Genomic DNA, 27,500 nt, shown 5'->3' with positions numbered 1-27,500 from the left:
GATGGATGGATGGATGAATAGATGGATGGATGTACGGATGGATAGATAGATGGACGGATGGATGGATATATATTCATATTTCAGTTTAATATTTAAGAGAGGAGATATAACCAGAGGAACGACGCTGAGTATATGAAGCAGCAGCGGTCTGTCACGTTATCAAACCAATCACGTAGGAGTAAACTGGTCAAGGAAAACCTAATTTGATTGGTTACTGAAGCAAGTAGACCCGCCTTCACCTTCGCGCTTGCGAAACTCTTTTCAGTGAGAAATTCGTGCCAAAAGTGTGAGCGCAACAAAGGGAAGATAGAACAGTGTATATCAGATCACTTCAGGAAAATATTTATGCCACAAACACAAGTCATTTACACATTTGCAGTAGTTTATTTTACTCTACGTGATTCTACACAGTCAATCTGTTTAGCTGTTCATGACACACTTTCTTTGCTTGCATAACGCTGATTGCACTTTTGCAATGTTTTTGGCCGTGTTTAGGCGCATAAACGGTGCCAAAAGTGTAAGTGCGAAAGAAAGGAAGTCAGAAGAAAACACACCAAATTGACTTTGTGTTAATACGCAATTACAGATTCACAACACATGAATTACACTTATCCAAGGCATTAAAGAATTGCTAATATTTGTTTCCTATGCTTGCAAACTTTCACAAATCTTACTCTGTGCTTGCCAATCATTTAGGCACTATTTTACCTCCACATGTTTTACCATTAAACCATCGCTTCCCATTAGCAGTGGTGTGTTTGTGTGCTTATGCTGGATGTCTCAACTGAGTGGACAATGTGAGATAATGTCAGTAACATGCCAATGCGGATATGTCACATGACAGACCTCTCCTGAAGTTTACCTCACGTTGGATTATAGTTCAAAAGTACTTGAAGCAAAAGTTTTATGTTTTTGTACGAGCCAACTTGAACGATTTCTTATGCTGTCGCCATCTCATACTATCAATACTTTATATAATGTATACTTTATACTATGTACTCTATAATTTAAAGTGTCTTCCTCAACACGGGTCTTAAGTGCTTTCTCACCATCATATCGAACACTCAATAACGTTTTACAGGGTGTGAATGCAGTAGTGATGCTTTCTAAGTGTCCGCTCCAGAGCTTCATTTTCACACATCTGTGCATTGTAGTCACAACCTCATCTGTATTTAGACAGTTCTGATGCCAAGTCCAAATCTGCATTTAGGAATGTGTGAAAATACATGAAGGTGTTGCTTTTAAAATGAATGTTAAATTCACAGTGTTTATTGTGAACAGCCACACCTCATCATCTCTTTCCTGTAATGTATGCTTCAGTGTCTATCTTAAAGACTTTAAGCGATGGAAGACAAGGGGGAGTTTTCGGGAAAACAGTGTGTCGTTTGTTTTTTGCATTTCCATTTGGTGATGGTAGTGGGGCACAAATGACCCACTTCACCTTTAAAATAATTGTATGTTTATATTAAATACATTTTTTCCTGTGTTCACAGCCATTTATGAAGCATCGTGTGAGGCGTACAAGCACAAAGGAAACGCATCTGGGTATTATTATATAGACATTGATGGAAGCGGCCCCATCAAACCTCAACTAATCTACTGCAACATGTCAGGTGAATATCACACCATCCATCCATCCATCCATCTCTCCATCTATCCATCCATCCATCTATTCATCCATACATCCATCCGTCCGTCCATCCATCCATCCATCTATTCATCCATCCATCCATCTATTCATCCATACATCTATTCATCCATCCATCTATCATCCATCTATTCATCCATCCATCCATCTATTCATCCATACATCTATTCATCCATACATCTATTCATCCATCCATCTATCCATCCATCTATTCATCCATCCATCTATTCATCCATACATCTATTCATCCATACATCTATTCATCCATCTATTCATCCATCCATCTATTCATCCATACATCTTTCCATCTATCCATCCATCTATTCATCCATCCATCCATCTATTCATCCATCCATCTATCCATCCATCCATCTATTCATCCATCCATCCATCTATTCATCCATACATCTATTCATCCATACATCTATTCATCCATACATCTATTCATCCATCTATTCATCCATCCATCCATCTATTCATCCATCCATCTATTCATCCATCCATCTATCCATCCATCCATCCATCTATTCATCCATGCATTCATCCATCCATACATCTATTCATCCATCTATCCATCCGTCCATCCATCCATCATCATCTATTCATCCATACATCTCTCCATCCGTCTATTCATCCATCCATCCATCCATCTATTCATCCATGCATTCATCCATACTTCCATCTATTCATCCATCCATCTATCCATCCGTCCATCCATCCATCATCATCTATTCATCCATCTATCTCTCCATCCATCCATCCATCCATCATCTACTCATCCATCCATCTCTCCATCCATCCATCATCTATCCATCCATCCATCATCCATCTATTCATCCATCCATCTTTTCATCCATTCATTCATCCATCTATTCATCCATCCGTCGATCTCTCCATCCATCTATCCATCCATCCATCTATTCATCCATCCATCCATCCATCCATCATCATCTATTCATCCATCCATCTCTCCATCCATCCATCCATCCATCATCTACTCATCCATCCATCTCTCCATCCATCCATCATCTATCCATCCATCCATTCATCTCATCCATCCATCCATCATCCATCTATTCATCCATCCATCTTTTCATCCATTCATTCATCCATCTATTCATCCATCCGTCGATCTCTCCATCCATCTATCCATCTATTCATCCATCCATCTATCCATCCGTCCATCCATCCATCATCATCTATTCATCCATCATCTCTCCATCCATCCATCCATCCATCATCTACTTATCCATCTTTTCATCCATTCATTCATCCATCTCTCCATCCATCCATCATCTATCCATCCATCCATCCATCTATTCATCCATCCATCTATTCATCCATGCAGTCATCCATCCACCTATCCATCCATACATCCATCTATCTATTCATCCATCATCTCTCCTTCTATCTATTATCCATCTATTCATCCATCCTTTCATCCATCTGTCCATCCATCCATCCATCGTCCATCTATTAATCCATCCATCCATCTATCCATGTATACCATTTCTAAATGGAAAACAAGACAAAAACACTTGATAATAATAGGATTTATTGCAGTGAATTTCTTTACTAAAGTATTTTTTCTCATTTAATTCAGTCAACGTCATTTGTTTAATACAACCTTTTAAGTCGGGACACAAGCTGAATAATCGGCTAAGAGCTGATGATTAATCGTTGCAATAATGGTCGAATAATCGCTATAATAATCGTTAGATTAATCGATTATCAAAATAATCGTTAGTTGCAGCCCTAGTCCTGATGGATCAACGTTTGATCATTTATAAGAGAACGATCATCAGAGATTAAATGTTGTTTGATTTATGCTTTAAACAAGAAAAACATATTCAAGATATATTCTCCGTAAACAGGTTTAATAATATCCATTTATTTTCTTGTATATGTGTGTGTGTGTATTTAAAAAAAAATATATATATATATATTTATATGTAAATATATTTTCACAAATATATATATATTTATAAATATATATTTTTATTTATATATTGTTATGTATTTTACTTAATAATACTGCTTATTTAAATAATTATATTATTTAAATTTAATGTTTAAAGTATTTTTATAATATATATATATATATATATATATTACTCATATAGTAAATTTTCATTTACTCATATAAATATAAATATTTTATATTTTAATTGTATAATCATTTAAATTATTATATAATATAAATTATTTAATAATTACATATTTACAGTATTATTATTATTTTTTATTTTTTTAATGCATGTCTTAGTTTATTTGGATTATACAGGAATTTTCCAATCGCTGTAAAGCATGTAAATATGAATCCTAACCAAAACAGTCATTTTCGCAGAGTAGAAAAAGGACAAGCTGTTATGACATGGCTAAAATAGGTTCTGTCTCACTTTTGCCTTTTTATCGTTTGTATTCTCTCGTCCCTGCAGATACAGTGTGGATGGTGATTCAACACAATAACACAGAGCTCACCAAATTAAAAGCGTCCTCTGGGGTAAATCAGCATTTAGTGCACTTTAACTATTCTGCCGACGCAGAGCAGATCCAGGCGATCATTACCCAGGTGCAATACTGTGAGCAGGAGCTCGCCTACCACTGCAAGAAGTCACGCCTTCTGAACACACCCGGTAAGCCCTTTTTATGAGGAGTATCGATCGCCCCTTCCCTATGAAAGGTTAGGCTTATTAAAATCTCTCCCTGTCTGCCACGAGACGACTGCTCACAGGACGCTTAAGCAAACAGCACAAATTGATTGTTATGCTCTTAGTTACAGACTAATATAAGAGCTTTAACTGAGTGTCATACTGCATTTAATTAATTGAAAGTCACCTTTAGACTGGATTATTCATTTGCCTTATTATCTCTGAAGTGCATTATGTACTGTTGTTTGTTTGTTTGTTTGTTTGTGTGTGTTTGTCAGGAATGGTTATGTACAGCAGCTATGAAGGGTTGATAGGCTCAAATAGACATGATACATTGGCACTCGCTGTAATTACCGTCCATTAGCTCTCTCATTACCGCAGGTCTTTATCAGAAGAGAACACAGTGTCGGGTGGATATAAGACATGTTTGAAATGTCAAATGAAGAGTAATGTTGTTCTCTCGACTGAACCTGAACAGACGAGTTTACAAGGGGAGCATTTTGCAAAAAGATCATTTCCGTCCACCAAAAATGCATTTGGTCGAAGGTTACAAAGGAGTCAATTGTTGACAGACAGTAAGAGTATAGTAAGAGAGATTGATGAGAAATGTTTGAGTTTCATGTTGAGATCTCCGACTTTGGTATCTTGGCAAATCAGAGCACAGTTTAAAACCTTGCGCAAAATAAAAGCCAGATGACATTTATTTGATGAATATAAAACAGAAATGTAGAGTCTCTCTTTGGCGTAGGCCCCGTCTGGCGGTCCGAAGAAGTTGTACTCGGAACCGTCATATCCTACCGGAGATAGGAGGCAGGGGCGAGGAGCCTACCCCCATGCAGGACGGGATTCAACAGGTGGTGGTGGGGTGGAGGAGGTTGGCGTGTTAGCACACCGAAACACCAATGTGACTTATAAAGCAGCGGCTTGCATGTGATTGGCTAGGAGTTACCCAGCTAATGGTGCGATGATGTACAGCTGCTAGTCTTCCTGCTAGAACTACGCTGCGCTTACATTGAGGTTATTTTAAACTCTAATGGCTACAACTCGAATTGTTGTTATTGTTTTTCTAATAAAAAATTTATAAATAAACTCTGTTCACCTCCTGAGACCTTCGCGTGACTGCTCTGTGCATTTAAATTTTTGATTTGTAGCTAGTAGCAGATAATAAACATGCACAATTTCTATTTATTTATTTATTTATTTATTTATTTATTTATTTATTTTCATATAGTTTTCCTAAAAATGTTTGTTCACATATGTGGACAGCGGGACTAAGTTGTGAAATTTTTAATAATACCAAGCTACAGAAATCATATATACATACGTTTCTAGGAGTGTTAATTATTCATGTTTATTTATTTATTTACTTATTTATTTTCTCCACAATTTGGAACACAATTCCCAAGTCCTCGTGGTGGCGTAGTGACTTGCTTCAAATTGGCTAGTGGAGGACAAATCTCAGTCTGCGGATTTTATCACGTGGCTTGTTGAGCGCGTAACCGTGGAGACGTAGCGTGTGTGTGGAGGCTTCACGCTATTCTCCGCGGCATCCACGCACAACTCTCCACGCGCCCCATTGAGTGCGAGAACCACATTATAGCGACCACGAGGAGGTTACCCCATGTGACTCTACCCTCCCTAGCAACCGGGCCAATTTGGTTGCTTAGGAGACTTGGCTATAGTCACTCAGCACGCCCTGGATTCTGATTAGTCATATTTTTGAGATACAGACATTACTGTAATAATGTGTATTAGGAAAAGAACAAATAAAAAGCTATACAAATAAAAACTATTTGACTTTTATTTTACAGTGTTTTTTGGAATGCACTTAACTGTATGTAGGATGCTCCCTTGCTCCCTATTTAGTGAAAGACTTAACCTCCAGTGTGCTGTCTGTCTGCACTGGTGTCAGAACAGTTATAGGAGCACTATAGGATGCTCCCTTGCTCCCTATTTAGTGCATGACTTAACCTCCAGTGTGCTGTCTGTCTGCACTGGTCTCAGAACAGTTATAGGAGAGCTATAGGATGCTCCCTTGCTCCCTATTTAGTGCATGACTTAACCTCCAGTGTGCTGTCTGTCTGCACTGGTCTCAGAACAGTTATAGGAGACCTATAGGATGCTCCCTTGTGTCCCAATCCCTTGCTCCCTATTTAGTGAACGACTTAACCTCCAGTGTGCTGTCTGTCTGCACTGGTCTCAGAACAGTTATAGGAGAGCTATAGGATGCTCCCTTGCTCCCTATTTAGTGAACGACTTAACCTCCAGTGTGCTGTCTGTCTGCACTGGTCTCAGAACAGTTATAGGAGACCTATAGGATGCTCCCTTGTGTCCCAATCCCTTGCTCCCTATTTAGTGAACGACTTAACCTCCAGTGTGCTGTCTGTCTGCACTGGTCTCAGAACAGTTATAGGAGAGCTATAGGATGCTCCCTTGCTCCCTATTTAGTGAACGACTTAACCTCCAGTGTGTTGTCTGTCTGCACTGGTCTCAGAACAGTTATAGGAGACCTATAGGATGCTCCCTTGCTCCCTATTTAGTGCATGGCTTAACCTCCAGTGTGCTGTCTGTCTGCACTGATCTCAGAACAGTTATAGGAGACCTATAGGATGCTCCCTTGCTCCCTATTTAGTGAACGACTTAACCTCCAGTGTGCTGTCTGTCTGCACTGGTCTCAGAACAGTTATAGGAGACAGATAGGATGCTCCCTTGCTCCCTATTTAGTGAACGACTTAACCTCCAGTGTCGGAACAGTTTGAAATGCACCTTATTTTCATCCTAACTCCATATAAAGCCTCTGAAAGACACATTTATCAGCTGTTGCATGAATACATTGATTCTCAAAGTGATAATCTAAAGACAGTAAATATGGGATTTCTAAGGGAAAAATAGTCCTAAAGTCCACATCAATGGTCATTGTGTTTAACAGCGCGCCGTTTCGCGATAAATTGATATAATTTTAAAAGTAGCATATCGGATGAAACTAGAGACTCTAATCTTTTGACTCAAACAGGTTTAAATGTAAAAACGTAATTTGGTTTCTTGCCAGATGTTGTTTTGTTGGCATTTCTCCCACAGACGAACTCTGCTGTGTTCGGCGCCATGTTGTTTTGTCACATGACTCCTTGCGTCGAAAGTTGAACACTTTAATAAGAGTCCAGAGTGTCCTGAACTGAGATCAGTCGGATTAAATGAAATTAAATTATGCATAGCTTATAGTGAAGACAAAACATAATGTGCGTGCATGATGATGCAGAGTCGCACATGGTTAAAACAAGGTACATTTACTTGCGGAGCTACAATGGATAAGATAGACTATTAAAATTTGTTTTCAAAGAATGTTGAATATAATGTTGCGTGCTAGTGTATTTACGGTACCGCCGCTCCCTATAAGCAGACTACGCAGTCTACGTAGGGCACCAACTCCCTAGGGGGGCACCATCTTACCCTAGAAGGGCACCAGAAAGTCCACCGGCGGCCCTTACTCGCACGTTATACGTTATTCAAGGACCCAAAAGCAGTTGCGGAATTCGCGAATCACGCAAACAACTTTTTTTTTCTCAGTGCAATTTAGTGAAGTTCATTTGAAGGTATCTTTATAAGATGTTTATGGTTTAAATGTTTTAATGCAACCTCTTAACTCAGGTAAGGGTTAGCGATTAATCGCCCGAATAATCGAATAATTGTTCTAATAATCGTTAGATTAATCGATTATCAAAATAATTATTAGTCGTAGCCCTAGTATGCAGGTGTCTCGAGGTGCTTTTTTTTTAAGCTTTTTAACTTTATATGGCTTCTAAAACGCTAAATAAAACAGTGAGACTTGGCTCACTGGTCAAAGACGTCCATCTAGCGCATGTTTACATAGGATAACAATTAACAGCACGGAGGAGTGCAAAAAAGCATTTTGTGAACAACCCTCAATGCTGGTCTTCTAGCAGGGTTTTGGGAGTCTATGACTGTGCTTAGAGTAAAAGTGCAGCTGTCTCATTTCGGATGCTCTGAGCATGTCTGTCTTGTTGTTTCAGACGGTGCCCCTTTCACCTGGTGGGTGGGCAGGTCGGGTGAAGCCCACATGTACTGGGGCGGGGCGGTCCCGGGCAGCCAGCAGTGTGCCTGTGGACTGCAAGATGTCTGTGTGTATCCTGAACACTTCTGTAACTGTGATGCCGACAGCAAAGAGTGGTACTGAATGCAACTCACTTTATACAACACAAAACATGTCCAGCTCATATTTCACCTTAAACTCAAAAGAGAAAAATAAGACATGATATTTTGCATAACTGAAGTCTATATGCCAGGTGCATGCGTCAACGGTACACATGGTAAATGGTAAATGGTCTGCACTTATATAGCACTTTTTATTTAACCTCAGAGGTTACCAAAGCGCTTTACACTGTGTCCCAATCACCCATTCACAATCATACACCAATAATGGGAGAGCTGCCATGCAAGGCACTAGCCTGCCATTGGGAGCATCTTGGGGGTCAGTGTCTTGCCCAAGGACACTTCGGCATGTGGAGTCATGTGGGCCGGGAATCGATCCGCCAACCCTGCGATATGCCACAGCCGCGCATAAACGTTTTCTGCATGCAACTGCATTTCGCACAACATATATACGAAATGCTAATTTCATCAGCACAGTGCGAGTGTACTCGGTGTTGGGTAAGTTACTCAAAAAAGTACTTCTCTACAAACTACTAATTACTATTATCAAGTTTTAACCAGATTACTGACATTACCGCTACTTTATTACTTAAAAAAGTAATCACATTACTAATTACTTTTAAGTTACTTTCTAAATCACTTTTCACAGAAAAGCTCCTGTTTTTCTGCTCAGCGGCTTCAAAACGTCTATTTCCTCCTCGTTTATCGATTTAAGGGACACGCCCCTTTCCGCTGTCACAAAACGCAAACATAAGTACATATTAGTGTAATTCATGTTTTAAGTGTATTCTTCATATATATCGTTTTAGAAGTGTGTTGCACAATTAAAAGTAGCTAACTTATATTTTAAAGTCAGTAACTGTATTGTGATTACAAAAAAAACTACACTACTTTTTGTACTAAAAAGTAATCTGTTATTAGGTTAAACCCAATACTGTTCATTCTGTGCGTGAAACATTACGAGACGGAAAAACAAAGTATACTTTGGCTTAGATGTATACGGATGATGCTTTTACGTTATTTTGTCATTCTGATTATTTTTTTTATCGTCGATTCTCATTAAACTTTCTTTAGTACAGTAATGAAAGTCATGCTGTTACAGTAGTTTTTTATTAATCAGCATAAAATAAATGCATTAAAACAAATACTAAATTTAATAATACAAAAAAATAAAAATGTAACTTAAAAAAAAAATTTCACAATACGGAGATTCAATTTTTTTAATTATTTATGTTACATAACAGTATTGAGAATTATAACTTTACCTTACAAAAATTTTATTTTTTACATTTTTGTTAAAATAATTGTAATAATAATAATAATAATATTAATAATGATAATATTTTAATTATATAGCACCTTTTTTTACAAGACAATCCGTTTTTCACAGTACTAAAATAAGCTTAATTTTTATGCAAAATGTACTTTCTATTTTTCTTTTTATGTTTGTGTTGATTTTGCAATTAGAGGAAACTTTTGGGGGATTTTTTGACTCGTTTCTGGTTTATTTAATAAAATAAAATAAAATTATAAAAAGGAAAAAATCGTGTATATAGTCAAACTCTTAAAATGGAAGTAAATGTGACCAGTCTATTAACATGCACATGTTTTTTGTGTTTTTGTGTGTTATAATGTCGGGTATTTACAGTCTGCATGAAATCAATCTTGTTTTGTGTTGTTCTGCTCAAATGTACTTGCTCTTTTGTGATATTTCATAGGTCTAATGACTCGGGTCTGCTATCTCATAAAGATCATTTGCCCGTGCGAGCGTTGGCTGTCGGTGATATCAACAGACCCAGTTCTGAAGCGGCCTACAGAGTGGGACCCCTGCGGTGTTACGGTGACAGTAAGTGCGACATGGCTTACCCCGAGTCTCTTAATATCCATCACTCTAATCAGCCTGTAAGCACTTACTCTATCAACCTGTCAAACTGATGGCCAATACATCAACTTCCTGTAATTTGCACTGGGAAACAATTTGACACCCGTGTGCAAATGTGCTTAATGAAAATGATGGCTTAACGTCGCCGGTGAACTGTATGCTTTCTCCAGATAACTTCTGGAACGCGGCCTTCTTCAACAGAGAGACATCGTATCTGCACTTTCCCACGTTTCACGGGGAGCTGAGCGCAGATATCTCCTTCCTGTTCAAAACCAGCTCTTCCTCTGGCGTGTTCCTGGAAAACCTGGGAATTAAAGACTTCATTCGGATCGAACTGAGCTGTAAGTGCTTGAGTTCCTCAATAGGTGAATCTCCCGAAACATGGCAAGAAGCATGCCTGGGACATAATAGATTTTCCCAAAATCAATAATCAGAAGAAACAAATAAAAATTGATCATGATATTAGATTAGTCATTTGGTCCCTCTTTATATTAGGTGTCTTTAATATGTTATAACATTAAAATACATTCAGTACAATGTACTTATTGTGTACATATATGTTGTTCTGCAAAATTATTGCAAGATTGACTTGTTAAGTGCTCTTGGAAAAGATGTGTTTTAAGTCATTTTTTGAAGACAGGGAGTGAGTCTGCTTCACAGATGGAGTTGGGGAGGTCATTCCACCAACGTGATACGATGAAGCTGAAAGTCCGGGAAAGTGTTTTAGTGGCTCTTTGTGTTGGTACATCATGGCGACGTTCCTTAGCCGACTGCAGGCTTCTAGTGATCGAATGATGGGTCCCAGTGATGTTGTGTATTTAGAGAAGAGAAGTGGCCCAAGCACTGAGCCCTGCGGTACCCCAGTAAGTAACTGGTGTGGCTTGGATATCTCACCTCTCCAGGCTACCTTGAAGGACCTTTCTGAGAGATAGGAGTTAAACCAGTCAAGCACAGCTCATGTGATACCCAACGAGGAGAGGTTGGAGAGCAGAATCTGATGATTGACTGTGTCAAAGGCTGCAGAAAGGTCCAGCAGAATCAGGACGGATGATCTGGATTCAGCTTTCGCCCGTCTCAGCAGACTCAGTGACACACACCAGGGCAGTCTCAGTGGAGTGTCCACTTTTGAAGCCTGACTGATTGTCATCCAGCAGCTTGTTCTGTGAGAGATCGGCAGAGATCTGATTGAAAACTGCCCTTTCAAGTGTTTTTGCCATGAATGGAATGGGCGAGACTGGTCTGTAGTCTTCTATCTGTGTGGGGTTAAGTGCAGGTTTTTCAGCTGCGGGATTACTCGAGCCTGCTTAAATGTAGTGGGAAAAGTGCCTGTAAGTAGAGATGTGTTAATTATGTGTGTGAGTCCAGGTAAGATGGACGGAGAGATAGCCTGGAGAAGGTGAGAAGGAATGGGGTTAAGGGAACAGGTGGTGGGGTGGTTGGAGAGGAGGAGTATTGAGACTTCAGTGTCAGTCAGAGGAAAGAACATAGAGACAGAAGAGTTGCATACAGGAGACAGGTGTTTGACAGGGTGTGGTGCTGTGAATGTATTGCTGATGTTTGTAACCTTATTAGTAAAAAATGTGGTGAAGGCGTCTGCTGTCAGTGATGTTTCAGGTGGTGGAGGGGGGGGGTGGCAGAGAAGTGTGTTGAATGTTCTAAACAAGCTACGAGTGTCTGTGGTGCTGTTAATCTTGGTCTGGTAATAGGAGATTTTTGCAGATTTAACGGAGAAAGTTGCAAGCAGAAGCTGATATTTACCTAGATCTGCTGGAACTTTAGATTTCCGCCATATCCTCTCAGCTGCCCTGATGTCAGTCCGATGTTCACGAAGGCCGTCAGACAGACAGGGGCTTGGGTGGTGTAGTACGAGCTGGTCTAGAGGAGAGAGGACAGATGTTGTCTAGACAGGTTGTTAAAGTAAAGTTAAGTGTGTCTGTGGCAGTGTTTACATCAAGCGTGGAAAATATATTTATTGTGGGAAGAGAGGTCAAATGGGCTTTATTGTCCTGAAAATGATGTTAATTTATGAAAAAAAAATTTTTATAAAATTTTAAAGAAATAATATTAAAAATGTCACTTTTTTTGTATAAATGTTTATAAATTATATTAATACTATATTTTAATACATTGATTAATATTGCATATTATATTAATACGGTATTGAGAATTGGCTGGTAAAATGTGCTATATTGTCCTGAAAATAATGGGTTTTTTTTCTTCGTTTTTTTATATAAAATGTAAAAGAAATAATATTTAAAATGTAATTTTGTTTTATAAATATTTATAAATGATATTAACACATAAATGGTAATCATAACTGGGTGTTAAATGTGCTTTATTGTCCTGAAAATAATGATTTTTTTTTTTAGTATAAACTTTTAAAGAAATTATATTTAAAATGTTTAAAAAAAATAATCATTTTTAAATGTATATTAATACTATATTTTAATACAATGATTAATATTACATATTATTTTAATACGGTAATGAGAACCGGGTGGTAAAATGTGCTTAATTGTCATGAAAATTCTGTCACATTGCAATTAATCGTTATTATCCTTTATTTTCTCTTTGTGAAATGGGGTTTTTTCCTTTGGTTTTGGGGTGAAACACTATGACAGACATATTCTTGAGAGATTTTGTGAGATTCATCCATTTGCAAAAAATTGTTTGCATTTAAATCAACCACAAGTATCAAGATTTGATTATCTAGCAATTCAGTCAGAGTCAAGAAAATGCATTTGCAAACAAAGTGTGTGTGTGTGTGCACGCGTGTTTGTGTAACGTGTATTTTAAGTATGCAAACAGTCCTGCATATTTGTTTAAAAATCAAAGGACTTTGTCTGCTGATGTAACCCGCACAAGAAGAGACAGTCACAATGTAAGTCAAAAACTGCTTTTATTAAAACAATAAAAGCAGGCAACAGTACAAACGGGCAAATCCTGTGAAGAGTCGTCGAGGGAAGCGTAGGGTCAAAAGCCGGGGAATCAAAGAGAGTAAAGGGGGGGCCAAATCCGGGAGAGTAGTCGAGGGGAGCGAGGGTCAAAGCCGGGGTAAACAGGATGTATATAAGAAGGGACTAGAGGGAGCAAAAGGCAGGGGAACAAGAGGAATAGGGGGCTGGCAAGCTAAGAGAAGGGTCAAAACTAGACGAGACGAGACTAGCGGGGGGGGGGGCAAAACTAGACGAGACTAGCGGGGCAACGATACGGGGAACTAAATACATACAATAACCAACCCGAGTGAAACGAAAGGGTTGTGATATATATAGGGGACCAAACGAGCGGTGCAGGTGAAACGAATAACTAGGTGATGGGACGAGTGCAGGTGAAACTATGAACAGGAGTGCAGATGACGCGAGTGCAGGTGTACATAATAAAGGGGTGATTGAGAAAGTGCCGGTGGTCATAATGTTCTGGCCACCGGAGCGTGCATGCGAACATGAGTCAGAGGGGGGAGAGAGTTTACGAGCTAGAGCTCGTAATTGCATAAAGAGCGTGAGTGCTCGAGGGAGGAAAAAAGAGCGTACGAGCTCAAGGGGGCGGAGCGAGGGAGCGGGAATTGAGCACGCTCGCGGAGTGCAAGCGTGCGCGCTCGAGGAAGCGGGGATGGGGCAGAGGAGCGGGGTTCGTTACAGCTGAATATATAGACATCACAAAATATTTCCCCCCAGTGAAATTACTGCAGAGTACTTGTTAACTTGTTTGGTCATATGTAGAGTCATAAAACACTATTCCTAAGTATTAAACGCTCAGTGTGTAAGTCGTCCTGCAGCATTTGTGCTCCAGACATGAATGATCCCTCAAATCATGTGTCTTGTTGAGGAGACGTGTGCTGTTACTTTACTAAGCGATCACACTTGCTATTTTCACACGGTGCAGGTAAAACCCAAAGATTGAAGGAGGGAACTGAGCCATTAGACCACTAAGCAACCACCAAGAACACCCTAGCAACCATCTACCCTAGCAGCCCATTACACCCTAGCAACCACATAGCATCATGCTTTAAAACATACTCAGAACACCCTAGCAACCACCTAGCAATACCTTAGCAACTTCACAGAACACCCTAGCAACCACATCTACCCTAGCAGCCCATTTCACCTTAGCAACCACATAGCATCATGCTTTAAAACATACTCAGAACACTCTAGCAACCACCTAGCAATACCTTAGCAACTACACAGAACACCCTAGCAACCACATCTACCCTAGCAGCCCATTTCACCTCAGCAACCACATAGCATCATGCTTTAAAACATACTCAGAACACTCTAGCAACCACCTAGCAATACCTTAGCAACTACACAGAACACCCTAGCAACCACATCTACCCTAGCAGCCCATTTCACCTCAGCAACCACATAGCATCATGCTTTAAAACATACTCAGAACACCCTAGCAACCACCTAGCAATACCTTAGCAACTTCACAGAACACCCTAGCAACCACACAGCAATTACCCTCCAGTCACCCAGATACAATTTTGTTTTATATCATACAAATATATAAACAAGTTAGGTGCAATTTATCACCTAATTTTCATTACCATAATGCATCCAGACATTTTACTTTTACTAGTCTCATTAATACTGTATTACAATAAAAATGTAAATGAATTTTTTTTTTTTTTTTTCAAATTGATACAAAAATACATTATTTGTAGGACCATAACAATTGTTTGCATTTGCATAAAAGCATCTGCTAAATGAATAAATGTAAATGTTATTCACCCTAGCAACCATGTACAGTCACAACACACTAAAAGAAATCAACACCCTAGGTACCCCAACAACCACATAACATCACACTAATAATCACTCAGAACACCTTAGCAACCACCTTGCAATGCTGTAGAACCCATTACACTCTAGCAACCAACTAGCAACACATGCTCCAAAACACAGAAGCAAACACCAATTAATGGTCTTGCAACCCAGTGCAGCCTAGCAACTGCATAGCAACATGCTCAAAAATGCACTCCAAGTCAGAACACCATAGCAACGTCCTAGCGACTACACTGAACACCCTAGCAACCACACAGCAACTACCCATCAATCACTTAGAACACACTAGCAACCATGTACTGTCACAACACCCTAAAAAAACACAACACCTAAGCTACCCCCTAACAACCACATTACAACACACTAAATACCGCTCAGAACACCCTAGCAACTACTTTGCAATGCCCTAGAAACCATTACACCTTGCACCATTACTACTTAGTAGGTCCTCATTTGGTGCGGTTACTCACATCAATGCTGGTGGTGGAGGACAAGTCTCAGATCCGCGCATCTGATCACGTGACTCGTTGTGCATGACACCGCGGAGACTCGCAGCATGTGGAGGCTCATGCTACTCTCCGCGATCCACACACAACTCACCACATGCCCCATTGAGAGCGAGAACCACTAATCACCACCACGAGGAGGTTATCCCATGTGACTCTACCCTCCCTAGCAACCTGGCCAATTCGGTTGTTTAGGAGACCTGACTGGAGTCACTCAGCACACCCTGGATTCAAACTCACGACTCCAGGGGTGATAGTCAATGTCAATACTCACTGAGCTAATCGGACCCCCCACATAACAACATTCTTAAAACCACTCAAAACACCCTAGTTACCACTTGGCAACACCCTTGCACTCTTAACACCTGAGCAACCACCTAACAATCACATAACCACAGAAACCACCTAAAAAACATTTTACAACATGCTAAAAATACTCAGAACACCCTAGCAGCCACTTTGCAACAACCTAACAACCACCCTCAACACTCAGAACACCCTTGCTACCACCAGCAACCATACAGAACACACTAGCAAACGCATAGCAACATGCTCAACATGCTGAATGCCCTAGCAACCATTTAGTAATTTTCTATTTACCACACAGAACACCCTAACTACCACAAAGCAACATACTAAAACAGTCAACACCCTAGCAACCACCTAACAATATTCTGAAAACCAGTCAGAACAGTAGCAACCACTTGGCAATACCCTTGCTACACCCTAGTAATGACCCAGCAATATATATCTATATATATAAAAGCATATATAAAACCCTAGCAACCTAACAACCATCCTCAACACCCTAGCAACTAATAAAATACTCACAGAATGCCCTAGCAACCACCTAGTATTGTCTTAACTACCTCGTAGAAAACCTTAACTACCACATTAACACAAAAAACACTTATGACACCCACATAACATGCTAAAATCACGTGTAACACCCTAGCAACAACCTAACAACCATACAACATGCTAAAAATACTCTGAATGCCCAAGCAGCCACTTGACAACATACTCAACCCTCAGAACACCCTAGCAACCGCAACATGCTCAACTTGCTGAATACACTAGCAACCACCTAGTCATTTTCTAGTTACCATCCAGAACACCTTAACAACCACAAAGCAACACCCTAATACAGTAAAACAATCTGGTTCGACTGCTTTTTTGTGAATGCAGTGTCTCTCACGCCAATGTAATAAGCACCGTCCGCACGGTCTCTATAAAGTCCACGTCCTCTGGGTGTGTGTAGATATTTATTACACCTCTCCACCACATGGTCGCTGCCTATTGCGGAGTGTTTAACTGCATGAAAGAGCTGTTAAAATCCTCCGTAATGAGTTCCCGTGATGGATGATAGTCGAGTATATGAAGACCTTACAGCGTCAGGCGCTTGTTCCTTTATAATGATGAATCCTTCGGCTGCCAGAGCGCAATTAACCTCTCATTATATTGAGACAGAGCTGGGTGACCGGCGAGACATGTAGGAGGTTTGTTTTAAGGCGCGTACAGGAAAACCGATGATATCGTGAGATCTGTGGTGCATTTATGGTATTGAAGGAATCTGTCATTATTTTCTCACCCTCATGTCATTCCAAACCTGAATGACTTCTTTGGTCTTAAATTTCTTTCACGCCCATCAACATTTAAATGTGGCATATGAAGATGCATTGCAATTTACAATTATTTAAGCATGCATCAAACATAGTAAAGTTAGTATGTTTAATATGTGCATACCTCACATTTAGATGCGTAGCGTGCTTTTAACAACGCATTCTGACTAGCACGTAACTTTGTTCAAGTTCACTTGTTGATTTGCTTCATTGTCTGTGCCGATATAAGTCATGATGTTTACAGTATGTTGTGGATTTAGTGATTAGTATCACCAGGGCTGGACTGGTAATCTGGCATACCGGGCATTTTCCCGGTGGGCCGACGCACTTTAGGACAGATAAGGTGCGCACTGGCCATCGGGAGAACCGAGCGGGCCGGTGTGTGTCGGCCGTGTAACTTGCCACGAATGGGCCGCGATAAGCTAAAATGAGCCGGCGCATTATGCAGAACGGACCACAAAACGAATGGGCCGCAAATAGGACAGCGAATACCCCCCACCCCCAAGTTTAGGGCCAGTTGCCATGTAAAATACCGGGCCGATTTCGCTTCCCAGTCCAGCCCTGAGTGTCACATATCTGTACAGTATATAGGATGTGTATGAGCGTGGTAATTAACCCGTTAGTTCATTATAAATAATTATTATAAAATAATAAATAAAACCCTGTTGGTGCATCTTGCAATATTATTTTCTTCTCATCATAAATCGAAGGTATGTTTTACTTGAAACCGTCTTTTTCATCTCATCTTCCTTTTTCAACATACGTCTGTGACTTTTTTTGTTGTTGTGATTTTCAGTGAATAACGACTTAAATTTGGGTTGTTTTTTCCACACAGTAATCATATGACGATATGGTGCGTGACATGTATGGACTACGTTTATGTAGTTGTTATGGTACTTTGTTTGTCGTTTTTGTGGCTTGACAGCCCCAGTCCCCATTCACTTTCATTGAATGGTAAAGAGCAGCTTGAACATTCTTCTAAACCTCTCCTTTACTGTTACGCAGAAGAAAGTAAGTCAGGTTTAGAACAACATGAGGTGAGGAAATTATGATAGGATTACACGATCTATTCCATTATAATAGTCGGTGTGGTGTCAGTCGATAGAGCGTCGTCTACATTTCCAAAAACAGCTCAATTGGTTTTCCGTGGCACATTCTCTTCGCAGCATCAGGTCTAGCAGTGCGTTTTGTTGAGCACACCCTGAGTGTCAGCTTTGGCACACTAGATCCGGCATGCTATGAATAATAATGAGGTCATCAAACACCATCAGCATTTTTGCGGGGTGTTTTTGTCATGAGAGAGAGAACTGCTTCGTGAGAGAAGGCGCCCCGTTTCTGAGCCGCGATAAGTCTTCATTCAAACACTGTGAAATCCTACAGATAGGGCGACAGGCAGAGACTGAATTTGGGCTGATTCTCAAACATATGAGAAGATTGAAAACTGCATTTGCTTAATGAGCGGTGTGAACTAGTCTTGGGGTGCTTGGGTTTTTACTACATATCTTGGCAGATCTGAGCACAGTTTGACACCTTTTTGATGCACGTGTTACTGTGGACTTTAGAGGACGTTTGCGCTGCGTTTAAAGGAACATTCCGGGTTCAATACATATAAAAGTTAAGCTCAATCTACCCGGAATATCCCTTTTATGCATAGGATATATCCAAGAAATCTTGTTTGTGATGTTTCATTCTTATGGTTTGTTACCACTAAATATACAGTGTGTGAAAAATATTTGCCCTCTTCTGGATTTCTTCTGTTTTTGTGTATATCTCATTTCAAACAAAATTTAACATAAAACAATCTGGCAATCTGAGTAAACACAAAATACCGTTTTTTTTTTTTTTTTTTTTTAATGATAATGTTATTTATGGAAGCAATAAAGCTAGCCAATACCAACTGGGTGTGTGTGAAAAAGTATTTGCCCCCCAGTTACTAAATCCCCGAATTTATGAAACTGCATTCATAAAGGGGTTAAGCTGGACTAGACACACCCAGTCTTGATCACTGCCAGCCCTGTTCAATCACATCAACACCTAAATGCAACATTTTCAGCAGCATGAGGTTGGCTAAAAGGTCTCACTCTGAAGCACACTATGCATTTACATTTGACATGCATTTGGCAGACGCTTTTATCCAAAGCGATTTACAGTGCACTTATTACAGGGACAATCCCCCCCCAGAGCAACCTGGAGTTAAGTGCCTTACTCAAGGACACAATGCTGGTGGCAGTGGGGTTAGAACCAGTGACCTTCTGATTAACAGCCCTGCGCCACCACCACCCTTGGCACCACTATGCCAAGGGTGAAAGAAATTCCAGAAATGATGAGGAAAAAGATGATTGAAATACATCAGTCTGGGAAGGGTTACAAAGCGATTTCAAAGGCTCTGGGACTCCAGAGAACCAAAGTGAGAGCCATTATCTCCAAAAGGAGAAAACTTGGCACAGTAGTGAACCATACCAGAAGTGGCCGACCTTCCAAAATTCCTCCAAGAGTGCAGAGACGACTCATCCAGGTCACAAAAAAGCCAAAGACAACATCCGAGGAGCTGCAGGCATCTCTCGTATCAATAAAGGTCACCGTTCATGACTCCCCTGTCCAAAACACACCATGATGATCCTCAAATATTTTGGGAGAGTGTTCTGTGGACTGATGAGTCGAAAGTGGAACTGTTTTGGAAGACAGGGGTCCCGTTACATCTGTAAAGAATTGCACAAAATTAGCATCACACCTACGGTCCAGCATGGTGGGGGTGGTGTGATGTGTCGGGATGCTTTACTGCTTCAGGGCGACTCTCAATAATTGATGGAAACATGAATTCTGCTCTCCACCAGAAGATCTTAAAGGAGAACGTCCCGTCATCAGTCCGTGAGTTGAAGCTCAAGCGCATCTGAATTATGCAGCAAGACAGCGATCCAAAGCATAAGAGTAAGTCCAACTCTGAATGACTCAAAAGAAGCTAAATTAAAGTTTTGGAGTGGCCTAGTCAAAGTCCTGACTTGAACCGGATTGAGATGCTGTGGCAGGACCTTAAACGGGCAGTTCATGCTCGAAAACCCTCCAGTGTGTCTGAACTAAAGCAGTTCTGCAAAGAAGAGTGGGACAAAATTCCCCCACAGCGTTGTGAAAGACCGATCTCCAGATATCAGACGTGTTTGATGCAGTTGTTGCTGCTAAAGGTGGCACAACCAGCTGTTAAGTTCAAGGGGGCAGTTAGTTTTTCACATGGGTGATATAGGTGATGGATGACTTTGTATTCTGTGTTTACTCAGGTTATATCTCGTTTGAAGTTCAAGAACCATTTAGTTTGAAACATGCACAAAAATAGAAGATTTCAAGAAGGGGGCAAATACTTTTTCACAGCCCTGTAGTTCTGTTTATTAGTTGTTTTCTTTCAAATGCTCTCACATCAGAGCCAAGTGAAAAGACCTGCCAATCTTTTTATCATTCTCGTTCAATAAACCCAGAATGCCTCATCTGGAAACGCATTAAAACTCTTCTCAGGGATTTTGAGAAAGACACGTTGATTTGTTGCTGATCAGTTCCAATATTATGAACATTATTCCAGGGGATTGTGCTTCACCCAAACTATCAAATATCATCTGCCACGCGGCATATTTTATTCACATCAATTTGTTTGGCTCTTTCTGCAAGCGTCTCGTTTTGTTTTCATAGCTGCATCTTATTAACTGGAACAGAATGCAAGAAAAATACCAATCTGTCATTATGGCATACAACCAAATCAATCAATCAATCAATCAATCAATCAAAAGTAACGCTTTACAGTGAGGTTTTACTGTATATGTTGCCATTAGTTACTGCAGTAATGCGTGTCCAAAGTCGAGATCCACACAACCCATTTGTCATTGAATAATATCTCTTTTAAAACCCTTTCTGTGCTTTACAGTCAGTTGTTGATCATACATTGCACAGATGAGTCCTGTCTCGTTAACATGCGCTCGTTTAAATAATATTTTCTTAAAGAGACAGTACCGGTTTTAGCATGTGTTCAACAAATCAATGCACATGCAAATACTTGTGAATAGTACAAATTTTCAAGCGATATTACAAATGTGGGTAGAAACAAATCAATATTTAAGTTCATTTTGGTTTGAAATTCTTCTTCCTGCCCAGTAGGGGGCATATGCATAAAGAAAGTGAAAGTGAAAGTGGAGATTTACTGAGCAGGGAAGAGAATTTATGGTGAAAATGGACTTGTTTATTATTTGTTTCTCACCTACACCTGTCAAATCGCTTCTGGAGACACCGATTTAACCACTGGAGTCATATGGATTACTTTTATGCTGACTTGTGGGATTTATTGAGCTTCAAAATTATGCCTCTCATGGACTTTATTCACAGCAGCGGCATCTTTGATTTTTATTGGGAATGACAATGAGGCTGTGAGGGAAAGACTTACCATCTCTTCAATGGCATGCACGGTATAAATCATTTTTATTTCTAATATTTTCTTTGAGGAACGATCCAGAAACACTTGAAACTGCAGTACTCACAGCCTCGTGTTGCCAAGTCAGCATAAAAGTAATCCATATGACTCCAGTGGTTATATCAGTGTCTCCAGATAGGTGTGGGTGAGAAACAAATAATTATTTAAGTTCATTTTCACCATAAATTCTCTTCCCTGCTCAGTCAATCTCCACTTTCACTTTCACTTTATTTATGCATATGCCCCTTACTGGGCAGGAAGAAGAATTTCAAACAAAAATTGACTTAAATATTGATTTGTTTCTACCCACACTTGTAATATCACCACCACTGGAGTCGTATGGATTACTTTAATGCTGGCTTTATGTGCTTTTTGGAGTGTCAACATTTTGGCACCCATTCACTTGTATTGTGAGGACCTACGGAGTGGAGATATTCTTCTAAAAGTCTTAATTTGTGTTATGCACAATTTGTTCTAATGCATCTAATGCATAAATGATGTTAACATATACAGTCTTATGCATTATACTTATATAGGAGTTACAAAGTTTGTTTTTCTTTCCAGCACCAACTGATGTGGTCTTCTCGTTTGACGTTGGCAATGGTCCTCTGGAGGTGAGAGTTGAGACGCCCGATGCTTTGAACGATGATCGCTGGCATCACGTCAGAGCTGAACGAAACGTAAAGGAAGCCTCGCTGTATGTTGACCATCATCCTGGAGCCGTCCTGAAAGCCCCAGTAGACGGACACATTCATCTCCAACTCAACAGCCAATTATTTGTAGGTAGGATGAATGTTTAGCAGACGTTCCCAATGAAGTATGATTGTCTGCCCTGTGCGCTTGAGTCATGCCATCTGGATAGTGTTCGTCTGAATCGGATCTGTGCCATCGTATTTTTGGGTGAATCTCACGAAATCTGTGTAGAAAATGTCCCGGTTATATTTCAGCCCGAAATCAAAAGAAAAAAATAAGACGTAATTTTTTTTTTGGTAGAAAAATAGAGAAATATCTCAGCTCAGACGGTCCTTATAATGCAAGTGGATGGTGATCAGACCTTTGAAGCTCCAAAAATCACAGGCAGTCAGCATAAATGTCATCCAAACGACTCCAGCGGTTAAATCAATGTCTTCTAAAGTGATACGATTGCTTTTGGTGTGAAAAAAGGTCAATATTTAAGTTATTTTTAACTAAAATCCATCACTTCCTGTCAGCAGCAGTATGCACGTTCACGAGAGCATTGAGTTTCTGTACAGTGTTGCTCCTTTTCACTTGTAAACAGCGCTGCTCTTCCGGATGTGTCACACGTGCGTCAGTTGTCACGTGAACATGCCAACGCGATTACGTCACACAGCCATACCGCTGCCAACCGAAAGTGATGCTTCATAGTTAAAAAGTACTTAAATATTCATCTTTATCACACCAAGAGCTATCGTGCCACATTAATTTAACCGCTGGAGTCGTATGGATGACGTTTATGCTGACTGTCTGTGATTTTTGGAGCTTCAAAGGTCTGATCACCATCCACTTGCATTATAAGGACCGTCTCAGCTGAGATATTATTCTGTTTTCCTTCAAATGTGTCGTGCTGAAGAAGGAAAGTCATATGCATCTGAGATATGATGAGGGTGAGTAAATAATGAGAGAATTTTCATTTTTGGGGTGAACTATCCTTTTAACTGATTTTATATTTATTTATTTTTCTCCCAATTTGGAACGCCCAATTCCCAATGTGCGTTTAAGTCCTCGCGGTGGCGTAGTGACTCGCCTCAATCTGGGTGGTGGATGACGAATCTCAGTTGCCTCCGCGTCTGAGACCGTCAACCCGCGCATCTCATCACGTGACTTGTTGAGCACGTTGCCACGGAGACGTAGCGCGTGTGGCGGCTTCACGCTATTCTCTGCGGCATCCACGCACAACTCGCCACACGCCCCACCGAGAGAGAGAACTACGTTATAGCGACAACGAGGAGGTTACCCAATGTGACTATGCCCTCCCTAGCAACCGGGCCAATTTGGTTGCTTAGGAGATCTGTCTGGAGTCACTCAGTACACCCTGGATTCGAACTAGCGAACTCCAGGGGTGGTAGACAGTGTCTTTTACCACTTTTACCACAATTAAAAGCAATGCTTTCAGCATTGGCGTGCCAAAACTTAGTTTTATGCAACATTTCCAACTTTGCATTCTTCACATACTTTTCACAAATGATTTGATCACACAGCTGGCACGGCGAGATGTTTGCAAAAGCGAATTAGCACTAAATCGCTAAGCTCTAATATATGCAGAGCGCATTATTACTGTATTTAAATCCTGGCGGCTGCAGCACAGAACACAGAAAAAAGCTATTACCATATAAAGGACAAAACCGCAGTGAAAAGATTGACAGCATCAAATTACAGAAATTTCAACACATCAGGGGAAAAAAATGGTCAGTTATCATTTGTTTAGAAATGGGCGGATCCAGCAAACAATCGTTGCCTGCCACAGCTCAAACCCTTGAGAAGGTTACGCTGTCTGCGGCGGGATAGAGGAGACAGGCGGATGATAAAAGCTTTCTTTTTCTGTTGCATCTTCCCTTCTGTAACTTTCTTGTCATCTTCCTGTCGTTTAAATGGCTTTTGTGCTTTCTCTAAGAGTTGACAGCTGTATGTTTTCAATAAATGATGCTCGATTCAATCCTTTATCACAATCTTCACATTGTAGACGGCACAAAAGCAAAATAAAAACCGAGTTCTGAAGATAATGGAAAATCAAGTCAGTAGTTCAGATTTTGACAACATTTTGACAACATTTTCACAACATTTTCACAGGCTCCACCATGAAAAAATATATATATATATTTTAGCGACCTACTTTTTATGCTTCTGAGAAATGTTGTATTTTTCAATGAGCGTTTTTTTTTTTTTTTTTTATTTATTTGTTATTATTATTTTAATTAGGAAAAATTGCTAAAAATGATACAGCTAATAACATCTACATCGATGACCGTGTAGGGCTAAATTACTTAAATATTCACATACATATTTAAATAAATACAAAATGTAATCATTAATTAATCAATAAATCAATAAATGTCCTGTTTTTCATTATAGCAGTAGTTTGCATCTATTTTCATTTTACAACAGTGAGGATCAAATAACTCAAAATTACATAATTAAATAAATATTTTTATATTTTAAATAAATAATTAAATAATTAAATAAATATTTTTATATTTTAAATAAATAATTAAATAATTAAATAAATATTTGTATATTTAAATAAATAATTAAATACATAATTAAATTGTTAAAAACCTCTGCAGTTATTGTTTTATAATTATTTATAATTATTATTTTAAGCAGTTTGTCCATCCATGCATGGCAGCTAAAGTAAATAAACAAAAAAAAATTGCATTTTAGTTAATTATTTAAATTATTATTTTTTACTTTTTTTTTTTACCCAGTTGGCAAATATATATTTTTTTTTATTATTTTAAGCATTAACCTCACTAAGTTTTGTTACATTTTCTGAAAACATTTATTTATGTATATAAATAAATCATTAAATACATTTTGTATTTAACGTATTGAGTGACGTGCCGAAATCTTTAACCCTGAAATTAAAATTATTTTTATTTAGATCATTAGTTTAATACACTATATAATTATGGATTTATTTAATTATTTAATTTTGAGTCATTTGTTATATTTCAATATTTCAATATTTATTTAATGATTACAACTTTAATAATTTGACTCTCCATAGAAAATAATGGAATTTGGGGGCACCTGTCACCCGAGAGGTTTGGCGACTGTATGTGCACATGTTAAGTTTGTACAGAGATGATTTCACCTTTAAAGAACTAAATTATGCCAAAAAATGACCAAAAAATTGACTAAAACAGCAATTGCGCGTGGAGTGGCCAATGGGATGGCCAGGCTTTGGTCCATGGTGGCCACAGCCACCCCTGGCCACCCCCCAGCTCCGCCACTGCCTGTGCGAGATGCTGAAAAACAGCGGGAAACGTTGTGTGAATGACCTCTAACTGTTGCGCCCTGTCTGTTTGTATTCGATTCTATGTTCAGGAGGAACTGCTTCTAGACAGAAGGGTTTTCTGGGCTGCATTCGCTCACTGAAGCTGAATGGAAAGACTTTGGATTTGGAGGAGAGAGCGAAGATCACGCCCGGAGTGACGCCCGGATGTCCCGGACACTGTAGCAGTTACGGCGATCTGTGTCAGAATCACGGGACCTGCGTGGAGAAATACAAGGGCTTTAACTGTGACTGCAGCCTCTCACCATTTACTGGAACATTTTGTCTTAAAGGTACAGCAACTTTCATCAACGGCGTTCCACATAGTCCTAAAAAAGCTGCTAAGAATGGCCAGTATTGATACTAGTTCAGTGATAGGGGTCAGCGACAACAGGGAAAAACCAAAGCTCAATGCAAATAACAACATGCTACTGTCCATACAATCATACATAGTTACAGTAGGATAGCATATAGGCTTATCAACTTTTAAACCCGAGAAGAAAAGGGTCCTGGGTAGCTCAGCGACTACTAACGCTGACTATCACACCTGGAGTCGCGAGTGTGAATCCAGGGTGTGCTGAGTGACTCCAGCCGGGTCGCCTTAGCAACCAAATTGGCCCGGTTACTAGGGAGGGTAGAGTCACATGGGGTAACCTCCTCGTGGTGGTGATTAGTGGTTCTCGCTCTCAATGGGGCGTGTGGTGAGTTGTGTGTGGATCGTGGAGAGTAGCATGAGTCTCCACATGCTGTGAGTCTCCTAAGCAACCAAATTGACCCGGTTGCTTGGGAGGGTAGAGTCACATGGGGTAACCTCCTCGTGGTGGTGATTAGTGGTTCTCTCAATGGGGCGTGTGGTGAGTTGTGTGTGGATCGTGGAGAGTAGCATGAGCCTCCACATGCTGTGAGTCTCCGCGGTGTCATGCACAACGAGTCACGTGATCAAATGCGCGGATTGACAGTCTCAGAAGCAGACGCGACTGAGACTCATCCTCCGCCACCCTGATTTAGGCGAGAAACAGCGCCACCATGAGGAGCTACTAAGTAGTGGGAATTGGGCATTCCAAACTGGGAGAAATGGGGATATAAAAAATAAACAAATGACAAAAAAAATTCTTTAATAATGGTTGTTTAACCATTTAATTATGTATTTAATGATTTAATTAAATATTTTAATATTTAATTAATGGTTTAATTTTGAGTGATTTGGTCAATAACCTTCAAAACAATTAACAAAAAGGATGATGCTAAAATTAAAATGGATTTTTTTAAAATGGACATTTATTGATTTATTTAGTGATTTAATGAATTGCAAATTTTACAAAAATGTTTATAACATTTTTACAATTTAATTATGCATTTAATGATTTGTTTAAATATTTGAAAGTTGTTTTAATGATTTCATTTGTTCCTCCAATTGAGAACCACAGTTATATACTGTAACGCTTTAAGTTTATATTGTGTTTACATAAAGTTGCAGTTTAATGCATTATCTTTATAATGTTTATCTTTATCAGTATTTTCGTCTTGTTTTCCACTAAAAATATCTAAACTTCTTCAAAACAACATTTGTTTACTTGACAAGCAAAATGACATCAGCGGTAAAGTCTAGCAGAACTTAGTGAAGTTAACGCTTAAAATAAGAAAAATATATATTCGTCAATAGTGTAAATAAAAACAAAATAAATAAATAAATAAACCCCCAAAATAATGCTATAATAAAAATGGAAGCATAGTACTAAAATGAAACACAAGAAACTTTTATTGATTTATTACGTAAA

At 39.4% G+C, this 27,500-nt stretch overlaps 1 protein-coding gene across 2 annotated transcripts in view; it reads left to right on the top strand.

The window, feature by feature from the left end:
- Window positions 1–27,500, top strand: part of LOC127635562 (contactin-associated protein-like 5) — a 131,705-nt gene that overhangs the window by 82,830 nt on the left and 21,375 nt on the right. For both annotated transcript variants that reach the window (XM_052115669.1, XM_052115668.1), the window contains exons 12-18: window positions 1,494–1,613; window positions 4,087–4,284; window positions 8,328–8,484; window positions 10,185–10,312; window positions 10,519–10,689; window positions 22,275–22,493; window positions 25,776–26,015. In XM_052115669.1, coding sequence (XP_051971629.1) covers window positions 1,494–1,613; window positions 4,087–4,284; window positions 8,328–8,484; window positions 10,185–10,312; window positions 10,519–10,689; window positions 22,275–22,493; window positions 25,776–26,015 — 1,233 coding nt within the window. The remainder of the gene's footprint in view (window positions 1–1,493; window positions 1,614–4,086; window positions 4,285–8,327; window positions 8,485–10,184; window positions 10,313–10,518; window positions 10,690–22,274; window positions 22,494–25,775; window positions 26,016–27,500) is intronic.

This window comes from Xyrauchen texanus, chromosome 43, assembly GCF_025860055.1.
Source record: "Xyrauchen texanus isolate HMW12.3.18 chromosome 43, RBS_HiC_50CHRs, whole genome shotgun sequence".
Classification (NCBI taxonomy): domain Eukaryota; kingdom Metazoa; phylum Chordata; class Actinopteri; order Cypriniformes; family Catostomidae; genus Xyrauchen; species Xyrauchen texanus.
Note: the sequence above shows the minus strand (reverse complement) of the source record. Positions and strands in the feature narration are given on the sequence as shown.